Below are 11627 nucleotides of genomic sequence, written 5' to 3' on the forward strand. Positions count from 1 at the left end.
GTCAATCCTCCATAGGGAACCTATTGAAATCATAGTAATATAGATAATAGAATCGAAATTACCATTTAAGTTGACATTCGATGCTGGGTGAACTGGCAGCCATTTTTGTGGTAATAATTATTTATGATAATGGTTACATGGAGAAAATTGGACCTCCCTTCATCAAAATATATTTTACCTTCTCTGAACTCGTGAAAAAAAACCAAGTGACCCTCCCCTCCCCTACCCTCCCCCAAAATAATCATCAAAACATAAAGTGGACAGCAGAGAAAATCCTTACTCTCACCTCTTGGACAGACCAGAGCTTTAGATATGCAGTTTTAGAAACTGTTCTTCATCCTGTAAGCATTGCAGGAGTTTTGATAGCGCACATGGCTGCGGGCCAGAAGGTTGTGGGTTCACAGACAACTGTGAGCAAGAGTAGGGGTGGAAAGATCTCCTTCATCGTAAAAGCATTGGATGAAAATAGCATCGTATCTGCAAGTCCGAGAAAAAATTGCCTTTAAACATTTCATACAATTCTACGTCATTTTACATAACAGCAGAACTTTTTTAATACCACACAAATTACTGAAATTACAGGCTAAGAATGGACAGAGAGATAGGCCTGTGTTCATCTTATCATATTTCTCCAGTACTGAAATTACAGGCTAAGAATGGACAGAGAGATAGGCCTGTGTTCATCTTATCATATTTCTCCAGTGCTAAATCCCTGTTTCCAAATATTTAAATCTGAGACGTCATTAGGAATCTGAGCATGGTACTTTCCAAAGTCAGGCCTACCTTTCCACTCCAGACAGATTAGGCCGACCGACGTTGAAAAATGTAAGCTTCAACTGCTGGCCGCTCTTCTTCTGTGGCTTAACCCAACGAGAGAAGATTACAAGTGTTTCCCTAAAAGCTGTCTGGGTTTAAGCATCTACTGTACTGTACAGAAAGTCAATAGCTTAATCAAATGATAGTGACAGAATTAGATTACTTCCCAAGCAAAGTAAATGTTTTCTGAATGTCAAAAGATACAAAACAATGATACCACTTCTGTATCGGAGTCACATATTTCCCAGGTATTTTAAAGCTTGTTTCTAGCACTGCGGACCAAAGCGTTCTCTTGGATCACTTTATATAATCAAATCTGTTGAATTTACTTCAAAATCTTAAGCTAAAAATGGTTAGTTCTGTGCTTTTTGCCATTTATTTTATAAAAGGTAGGCCTATGGCATATCCAGTCATACCCCCTCAATTCAAGTCCTGTTTTGAACTTAACAGCCCTTCACTGACACAGAGGTACAGTCGGCTATTTAAAGAGTTCATGGTGGGTGAGGAATTGACTAAGATAGAAGCCTATAGCCTACTTTCATCTGTCAAACAGGTAGTCAACCTCTTATTTGTTCAATAGGAATGAATAGGCTCCAACATAAAGCCCTCTTGTTAAGTCTAATTCAAATTAAGACGGTTTAAATGAATTATGGCTTCTCGAACTACTTTCAGCACCGTCAGCTGTCCGTTTCTGATTGATTGTGTCACTGGCTGCTGCCTCAAATTTCAGCACCGCAATGTAAGTTAGTCGAATATGGCTTATTGTGAGGTCAATAACTCTGATATATACATCATGGGCAAGAAACATATTGTTTTTTATGTCACCTGTTAAATCAACGATAAATCAGTGTAGATGAAGGTGAGCGGACAGGTTAAAGAAGAATTTTTAAGCTTTGAGAGAATTGAGACATGGATCGTGCATATGTACCATTCAGAGGGTGAATGGGCAAGGCAACATTTTTAAGTGCATTTTAACAGCGTATGGTAGTAGATGCCAGGTGCACCGATTTCAGTGTGTCAAGAACTGCAAGGCTGCTGAATTCTATTTCTATGATTGAAATGACTCCCACCCTGTATTCAAGAGCATGTTGTGTCTCAACCAATGATGGGCACAAGACAAAAACCTTAGATGATGTAAAATGTGAAACAAATGTTTTCAAGAAATTCTAAAGTAGTTTGACAACCCTGTGTCATTTAAATGACATCACACTCAACCATTCATCTGTTCCAGTGAAGATGTCTCATTTTATGGTGGGTATGCAAAATGGGTCAACTTTGAGCACCTTTATCTCCTGAAAGTTTTGGCATTCAGGATTCAGGTCCAGGTCTTTCTGACCGCTTCTTGGGCAAACATGTATGGACAGCACCGGAGGCTGCTGAAAGGAGAACGGCTCATAATAATTTACATAACGGCGCAAATGGAATGGCATCAAACATCTGGAATCCATGTATTTGATGTATTTGATACCATTCCACTTATGCCGCTCCAGTCATTAATACAAGCACGTTCTCCCCGACCTGCCATCGACCGACCTGCCACCGACCGACCTGCCACCGACCGACCTGCCACCGACCGACCTGCCACCGACCGACCTGCCACTGACCGGCATTTTCTGTATCAAAAGGGAGGCTGTCAAAAAGTGATTGACCTCAAATGGATTTACTCAATGTTTATATTTCTGGGAACAAAACATTATTTATGCATTGGTAGGTAAGAAAAGGGTGCCCTTTATCACTCTTTATATTTAATGTGACGATCAAAATAATAGTTAGAAGGGTAAACTGCAATCTGCAGTTTGTTTCTGGTGAGGAACAATATCCCTCTGAGGGAGAGGGTATTTGTTTATGTGCTATTAGCTGATTATCACAGTAGAAGTTCTTTTTTTGTGTGTGTGTGTTTTCTTTGAGCAACAACTTTTTTTTGTGAACGGAAAATAAATAGCAGCTTGTGCCTAGCCTGTCTTAGATCCATTTGGGGTCAGCAAACAGTCAACAGACTTATTGTTCATCCCACAGGTAATTTCAACACATGTTTTAGGTTCTGAGTCCGTCTATCTGGTCTAATGGACATTCACCTCCTTATCTCGGCTCTGGATTTTCTGTCCACTCTCTTCTGATCTCCTGTTATGTTTGGAAGTTTCCCATTCCACTTTCAAAGCATGCCATTTGTTTCAGAAACCAAACAGTATCCACATCATTCCACATAGAACAATGACAAAAGGGATGTTTTCTTAAGATCCTGAATGATTTATGGCCAGGGTGCTCACACTATCCAGACATTTGGACTGCTTGTCATGTTTAATACTAACATGTCATGTTAAATATCAAGGGGGATGGATGTTTCGCTGTGAAGTGTCATAATTCATTTTGTCTGCCTCGTTATCGCCTCAACTCTATCTCCCCCCTGTCTCTGACCCCTGGTACCCTTTAGCGTCGGGGTCTCAGCCTGGGCCAGGCTAGGACTGATTTGTGGTGTCTAGCTCTCCCTACCTCTCCCTTATCGCCATGTTCCAGATTACCTTATTATTGAAATAAGAGAATGTGTGGCTTCCCTCCGTCCCCCAGGAGACCCAGAGGAAAACATAAGCTCAGACAGGCATTTGGCAATTAGATTTTCTTGGACCGATTAGTTTTCTTGGAGCACATTTTCCTAGAACAGTGGTGTACATAGATCCCTTCCACTATAATCTATATGTATCCAAGCCCATTAGTGATTTTAAACCAATGTAGAGGTGCAGGGGTAGGCAGTCTGTTCCTCCTGGCTAGGAAGGAATGCAGTAGGGATGGGTGGGCTAGAAGGAGGGGTTCAGAGAAATATCCTGTTGCAGCTTGTGTGTCAAGCAGCTGAAGCATTTTGACCAGCTGGCCCAGGCCTCAGACACATGTACACACACACCACACACACATAATACCCTATACATGTGGGGTGGTATGTCACACTGTAGGATGGAGGAGGGGGAGAAAGAATGAGGGAGGATAATGTATTAAGGTGGGGGAGAAGGCATGAGGGAGGAGAAGAAATGGAGGGGGAGAAGGAATGGAGGAGGAGGATAAATAATGAGGGAGGGGGAGGAGGGCATGAAGGAGGAGGCGGAGTCATGAGGGAGAAGGAGAAGGAGGAGCACAGTTATTTTCAGAACATTATTTCTGCACTCCTAGTTGTTTATGAAGGGTGACAGGATGTGTGATGTGGTAAATCGTTGAGCAGAACATTTTCATTCACATGGATGGACTTCTTGTTTTAACTACAAACATTCAAACTCTGGTTTAGTGTATTGTCTCAATGTTAGGAGAAATGGCTTGATAGTTTTGGTGTTTCTCTTGAATTACGGTATGTCTCTGTGAGGTCTCTGTGAGCAGCTGAATGGAGGGCTGTTTGGAATGCTGTACACCCAAGCAATCGTTGTACCTGTGTTGTCATACACTTTATTTGTTAGGATGCCAATGTCCATGTTTGTTCTGTTTAATACTGTGTGTTTAAACTAAACAGACAGTAAATCTTTACTATGTTAAACTTTTGAAGTTTGACCTCTGCGTCCTGCAGGTCTGAAGGAAAAGTGTGTGGACAGCCTGGTGTTTGAGACGCTCATCCCCAAGCCCATGAGCCAGCACTACATCAGCCTGCTGCTGAAGCACCGCCGCCTCATCCTGTCTGGGCCGAGCGGCACCGGCAAGACCTACCTCACTTCCCACCTGGCAGAGTACCTGGTGGACCGGAGCGGCCGAGACCTCACCGATGGCATCGTGGTCACCTTCAACATGCACCGCCAGTCATGCAAGGTGGGGACAGGAACAGGGTCGTTATGACCTAATCATTTAAGCTATCACTAATCATAATATGTGTTATTGCTGGGCTGGCACAAAAGCCTGTACACCTTACAGCTCAAGAATATTAGAAAACAGTCAACTGTCATTGGGTTTGTGATTTAACACCATAGAATGATTTATTTCGCACCCATACCTCTCAACAGGATCTCCAACTCTACCTGTCCAACCTGGCCAATCAGATCGATCGGGAAAGCAGCACAGCTGAAATCCCATTGGTGGTTATCCTGGATGATATACATGATGCCATTTCCATCAGTGAGCTTGTCAATGGGGCCCTCACCTGCAAATACCACAAATGGTGAGCGGACTAACACACTGAACAGAAGCTGAAATGGAACCTTTTATCAAACATCTATAGCGACATTTATGGTACATTTATGTTTCTAGTCTGATCTGTGATGATTCTGTGTCTATTTCAGTCCTTACATCATTGGAACTACCAACCAGCCAGTGAAGATGACCCCGAACCACAGCCTGCACCTCAGCTTCAGGTAATTGAACAGACAAATCATGTTTTGTTATTGTTTTGCCCGAGTCTTAAAACGCCTTATTGAAGGCTATATCCCTGCCATGAATCTATGCTTTGATAGTTATTTAAATTGGGAAATTGGACGTCTAATATATAAGTACATTAAATAATGTGCCTTAGGATACGTACCACATGACCTGACCTTTGACCCTCCTCTGACCCCAGGATGGTGACCTTCTCCAATAACGTGGAGCCAGCCAATGGCTTCCTGGTGCGTTACCTGCATAGGAAGTTGATGGAGGCGGAGGATGAGAGGAGCCTGGCCAACGAGGACCTCCTCAGGGTGCTGGACTGGGTACCCAAGCTGTGGTACCACCTGCACACCTTCCTGGAGAAACACAGCACCTCTGACTTCCTCATCGGTAGGAAAACATTTTGTTTTACGGGAGAAATTATACAGGAATATAAAGGTAGGTCACACTTAATTTGGATAGTCCTCTATGGATGGTCTACAGGTCTAAATCTACATGTTATCCAAATCAAGTGATGCCTAAAGTTAGTTAGATATTGGAGATATGTCTGTAGTCTGTGGTCACAGACTGTGTTTGATTGGATGTGGTCATTGAAAGATATCTTTAATATGATTTATTCTCTTTTATTTCCTCTTTCTCTGTCTCTGTTTCTCTCTCTCTTTCTGTCTCTCTCTCTCTTCTCTCTCCGCCTCTCTAGGCCCGTGCTTCTTCCTGTCCTGTCCTGTGACTGTGGAGGAGTTCCGCTCCTGGTTCATTGACCTGTGGAACCTCTCCATTATCCCCTACCTGCAGGAAGGAGCCAAGGATGGCATTAAGGTCAGACAGGTTTTACTATCCTGGTAGATCAATTATAGCCTGGTCCCAGATCTGTGCTGTATTGCCATTTCCTATTGTCATTGCCACGTCAAACATTTAGCATAATGGCACAACCAGATCTGGGACCAGGCAAGATGAATTACAAGTTTGTCCTGAAAAAAAGTGGATAGGACAGTGTTTGGGTCAGTGTACGACGGTGTTGTGGCTTTGTGCCACAGGTGCATGGTCAGAAGGCAGTGTGGGAGGACCCAGTGGAGTGGGTGAGGGGCACCCTGCCCTGGCCCTCAGCCCAACAGGACCAGGCCAAGCTGTTCCACCTGCCTCCCCCCAGCATGACCTCTGGAGGCCCCGGCCAGCCCAGTGAGGCCTCAGCCAGGCCTCTTAATAAGGAAACCCCACCGAGCTCCATGGACACCCTGGACCCTCTGGTGAGATACTCTGGGGGTAGGCAACTGTGGTCATGGAGCTACCACAGTGTGTGCAAGATTTGGTTGTAGTCCAGCAACGATACACTTGAGGAGCATTATTAGTTGAGTCTGGTGAATACAACACGAGCAGGGCTGGAACAAAACCCTGAAAATCACTGTAGGGCGCCTGTTTCCCAGCCCTGCTGTAATGCCTTCTCTGGCCTTGTCTGTGTCGCAATTTTGTTACTGTATGTGCTTGGAAGGTATCTTTGTCCCCATACTGAACATAGTGTAGCGTTGTTGAAATGATTCACCTTTCCTGACCCTTCTCTCCTCTGTCTTTTGATTCAGATGGCGATGTTGTTGAAGTTGCAAGAGGCAGCCAACTACATTGAATCTCCAGAGAGAGAAACAATGGACCCCAGCCTCCCTACACTTTGAACATCATCTTCATCTGTAGACTCAAAACCTAGCACTTCAAATAGCCCTACTTCTTTCCCCTATGTGAACTTCAGTGTATAAAATTCAGGAACAAAAACTTTCCAACATAGTTTTCTGCTAATTTTCTAACTTATCTTGAACCTTAGCAAAAAACAATCATACTCCATGTGGTTGATTGATTGAGAAGCTGTTTTGTTATGTTGTTTTGAAACTTTATTCAATCATGCCAAGTCATTCCAAAAGACATTATAGCGATGTTTAGATTTTCTATTTCTGTCGATTTTTCTTGAACTAGAGGTTATATTCACAGCATAAAGTGTCTTTCTCTTTACAGAAGACGTATCTCTACCACTTCTGCCCTCAATAGAAACAGGTGCTAATTATCTAGATAATAAGTATTACTCTTTAGAAATTCATCCTCATCTCTCATTGGTCTAAGCAGGTGATTCTTCCAACAGCACATTTAAAAGACAAAAAAAAAGCAAATTTTTGCTTATCTGCTTTTGCTCAACAACAGCAACATAGCCTGCAATGTGTCTGTAAAATCAAGTCAGTTTGAAACCTGTTTTCGGCTTATTAGAAAGAGTATGACGGCATGTTGTTGGCATGTCAGGTTGTGTAGTGTCCTGGTCCTGAATACATATCTATCTATCACTCTTTGAAGGCCAAATCTTAGACATATGCAACTGTTATACATAACCAGGTGAACTGTTTTGACTCTGTGCTCTAACAAACTGAATGCCTTAATTAATACATCTATTCCTGATGGTCACCTCGAGATGAACAGCAGTATTCAATCGTGGTGCTTTGCTTTCATCACCATCGCCTCAGAGCAGAGTAGTGCGAGGACATTCACTTGTCCCTCCCTCACATGGTTCTGGGGTCACATGGTTCCGGGGTGATTTTAAATGTCATCTAAGATATATTTGACAGATAACTATGTTGCAGGTAGGGTAGATGGTGATGATCAGGGTTTCTTTGTCAAGTGAGAAAATATAGGGTTGAACAGAGCAGAACACAGACACACGATTATTTCCTATGGTTAATATCTTTCATTATTATTCACGGCAAAATCTGTGCAAAATTACAAACGCTGTCATACTCATTACTAAAACAGGGGGGGGAAAATCAGTACATACTAATCTCAGCTTCTGTGGTACTAGTTCATTGGTTTGTTGCAGGCAGCATACGTTATATTTATTTGACTGAACATATATTTCAAATCTAACTACCTGTTTTGAAGAAATAAGGCCATGACAGTACTACTTTCATATAAATCAGGTATTACTAAGTTATTTTGTATGAATAATGCTTGAGCAACTGCTATTTGCTTATAGCTTAGATATTTCTCAACTTCTATTTTTAAGATGGTGAGGTATCATCTAATATATTCCACGCAATTATCCAATATAGTTACTGTGCTCAATTCTTTATGTAGATATTGATTTCAGTTTTATCTACACTAGTTGCATGGTGCAAATATCTTATATGCTGAACCAAATATTTTACTGTAATCTTGCATATTGACTGTCTGGTTAGGGGTCAGAGCATAAAAGTGCTTAAAAGAATGAACATGTAGATATTTTCCTCAATATGTTAGCCATGTAACATTGCAGATCATTTAGGTGCTTTTGAATGTAGACGTTTTACAAAGCTACTGTCTCATTCCTTGCAAAAACATGTTTTTAGACCTACATCAAGATGGGTGAGTGAACGGGTGCGTTCTCTGTTGCACCCCACAAACCATTGTAATCAGACACAGGTTAACAATCTTACATCTATTGTAGCTGCCAATGGCGCTGTCCACTTTTTGACTGGTAATATTGCTTTGCTCATCTTCGGTTTAGTTAATGACAATTAAGACACAGCATAAAAATCTATTTGCTCATCAGCAATGATCAAGGGCCATTTCCCAGTTCAGTGTCATACATATAGGAAGATAAACGTATGAAAATAAGATCTAAAAAAAATGAAATTGTAAAGTAGCGTGGGTTACATTAGTTACAAAAGATACATCTGGACATACTGACTGATGCTGAAACAATGTAGGAGAATGTCTCTGTTTTGGTCTCTTCACATTAATAATGTATAATCTCTTGATCATAAGTCACCTGTATATAAACTTTGAAATGAATGTTCAATTGCTTTCTTTGTACAATAGTTATCACAACAGAAAGAAATGTTGCAAACTATTAAGGGTCATTACTAAGCAAAGTGGAACTAAACCACGATGATTACGTTAAAACATTATACTTTTTTGTTGTTTTGCTTTTGCATCAAACTGTTAATCAAATCAATGACATCAAACTATTAAGTCCAAAGTCCATCTGATGACATCAAACTGTTAATAAGTTAAATGCAAACTGATGACATCATACTATTAATGAGCCCAAAGTCCAGCTGATGACATCAAACTGTTAATGAGTCCAAAGTCCATCTGATGACATCAAACTGTTAATAAGTTAAAGGCAAACTGATGACATCATACTATTAATGAGCCCAAAGTCCAGCTGATGACATCAAACTGTTAATGAGTCCAAAGTCCATCTGATGACATCAAACTGTTAATGAGCCCAAAGTCCATCTGATGACATCAAATTATTAATGAGTCCAAAGTCCATCTGATGACATCAAACTATTAATGATCCCAAAGTCCATCTGATGACATCAAACTATTAATGAGTCCAAAGTCCATCTGATGACATCAAACTATTAATGAGTCCAAAGTCCATCTGATGACATCAAACTATTAATGAGTCCAAAGTCCATCTGATGACATCAAACTATTAATGAGTCCAAAGTCCATCTGATGACATCAAACTATTAATGAGTCCAAAGTCCATCTGATGACATCAAACTATTAATGAGTCCAAAGTCCATCTGATGACATCAAACTGTTAATGAGTCCAAAGTCCATTTGATGACATCAAACTATTAATGAGTCCAAAGTCCATCTGATGACATCAAACGGTTAATGAGTCCAAAGTCCATCTGACGACATCAATCTGTTAATGACTTGAAGTAAATGGCCTTTGCTTCTCTGTGTGGTCACATTATTGCAGGTTTGCATTTTTTGTTATGAATCTTGTTCTGGTGGCAGCTCTGCAGAGTGGTTACTAGCTAGCACAGCCACAAAGTCATTAACTCTAATGTTTAACCTAACCTCTAACATTAACCACACTACTAACCTAATGTCCTAACCCTAACCTTAATACATTAAATTCAAAAGGTATTTTTTATTTGTACATTAATTTTTATGATGTAGCCTATTTTGACTATGCAGCTGGCCCATCTAGTGGAAGTCTCTCAGTTCTGGCACAAAATCAAGACCCAATAAGTGTCAACCTGACACATTTTTACAAATTGAAAGAATTCTGTGATGAATCATATGTGGGGAAAATGCACCTTTGGTCTATCCATTTTACAATGACACCATGAGACCCATCTGAACCTTCTATAATCTTAATAATTAGCCTCATTAACTTGAACAAAACTATCATGTAGGCTCCCAATCTGCCATTGTACAAACACTGCATTGTTTTGCTATTCAGAAGAGTATGAAAGTATAGTACAGTATATCCTGTATCTATGTATGCAGGTAAACAAATGCCATTCTGTTTGTTCTTCATCTCACTCACTGGTCGTTGTGGCTGTTGCTCTGTAGTGGCTGTGCTGTGTGTTTGATAACAATCTTGTGTATCAGGACTATGCAGCAACTTTTACTGGTTTTGGCAATCAGAAGAAAGAAAAAAACAGTTTAAATTTGTTTTGAAAGCTAACAGACACAGTTTACTTCTGATTTGCATTGCCCCAGTCTTGCAGTAAGTTGGACCAAATGATATGTTACCAGATATGCTTGACTATGCCTTAATGTGAATTGTGATGCAAGTGTTGCATTATGAGAGAGAGCGAGTGAGTATGTGACCTTCAAAAATGTAAGGGATGCCTTGTGTTATGAGTAGACTGACTTTGTGAAGGTTGTTAGAATATGTGTGATGAAATCATTGGTCCCACAAGACACCACTTGACTGAATTGGAAGTGGTAGAACCTCTGCTTTAGATCACTGGGTTGTACCTTTGTGGCACACAGAAGATCTGGATTTGAACATAGGTCGGTCAAGAGGGATATGACAGTGTAAGCCTAGGTTCTAGAGGTTCTACAGCTTGTTGTCAAAACGGATTAGGCCCTAATTGCAGTTCGGCACAATTGAACTATTATCCAAGAACAAAGTTCATAGTTCAAAATGAAAACTAGATTTTCAAGAAATCGAAGATAAATCAATGTTTCTATATAAGCAGGTTCCTCTTAAAAACTTAACGAATATGAATTATTATTCTAAATGAAGTATTTCCACTTGATGAAGGCCAATACAGGTTGCTGAATAGTCATAATTATTTTGCAAAGCTTGTTATTGACTCAAAATAAAAATGGTAATAATGGTCGCTAATGTCATTGACGTGCAATTGTGATGGATTTCTAAATGTTGTAGATGAGTGTGTGAACAGAACATGTAATAGCATTACGTTATCGTTAGGGGTTCACTATATAGATTAATCTTTTCATTTTTAATACGCTGATATTTGAGATTTCTTTTTCTAATGAATCCTTTGTAAATCTCATTGATCTATTTTGTACATGACATCATAATTGTAAACCTTGTAAATACTTCAGCATACTGTAAGCGACAACAATCATTCAGGAAAAGAAAACTCCATATAGGCCTACTACAAGATGAATAACTTTATCCCTCCAGAATTGTGTGGAATATAGGCATGCTTCTGAAACAACATTTCCATACACTTATCACTGTTCGTCGG

The 11627-nt window shown here is 40.4% G+C and overlaps 1 protein-coding gene across 10 annotated transcripts in view; it reads left to right on the plus strand.

Annotated features, from left to right (window-relative positions):
- The window catches only part of LOC110493275 (neuron navigator 1), a 102482-nt gene extending 90940 nt beyond the window's left edge, over window positions 1-11542 (plus strand). For 9 of the 10 annotated variants that reach the window (XM_036950761.1, XM_036950765.1, XM_036950760.1 and 6 more), the window contains 7 exons: window positions 4361-4596; window positions 4788-4942; window positions 5064-5135; window positions 5339-5535; window positions 5843-5961; window positions 6180-6389; window positions 6720-11542. In XM_036950761.1, coding sequence (XP_036806656.1) covers window positions 4361-4596; window positions 4788-4942; window positions 5064-5135; window positions 5339-5535; window positions 5843-5961; window positions 6180-6389; window positions 6720-6809 — 1079 coding nt within the window. In that variant the 3' untranslated portion in view covers window positions 6810-11542. The remainder of the gene's footprint in view (window positions 1-4360; window positions 4597-4787; window positions 4943-5063; window positions 5136-5338; window positions 5536-5842; window positions 5962-6179; window positions 6390-6719) is intronic. The other variant, XM_036950762.1, reaches the window with a different exon arrangement.
- Window positions 11543-11627: the final 85 nt, after the last annotated feature.

This window comes from Oncorhynchus mykiss, chromosome 17 (assembly GCF_013265735.2).
Source record: "Oncorhynchus mykiss isolate Arlee chromosome 17, USDA_OmykA_1.1, whole genome shotgun sequence".
In the NCBI taxonomy this organism is placed as follows: domain Eukaryota; kingdom Metazoa; phylum Chordata; class Actinopteri; order Salmoniformes; family Salmonidae; genus Oncorhynchus; species Oncorhynchus mykiss.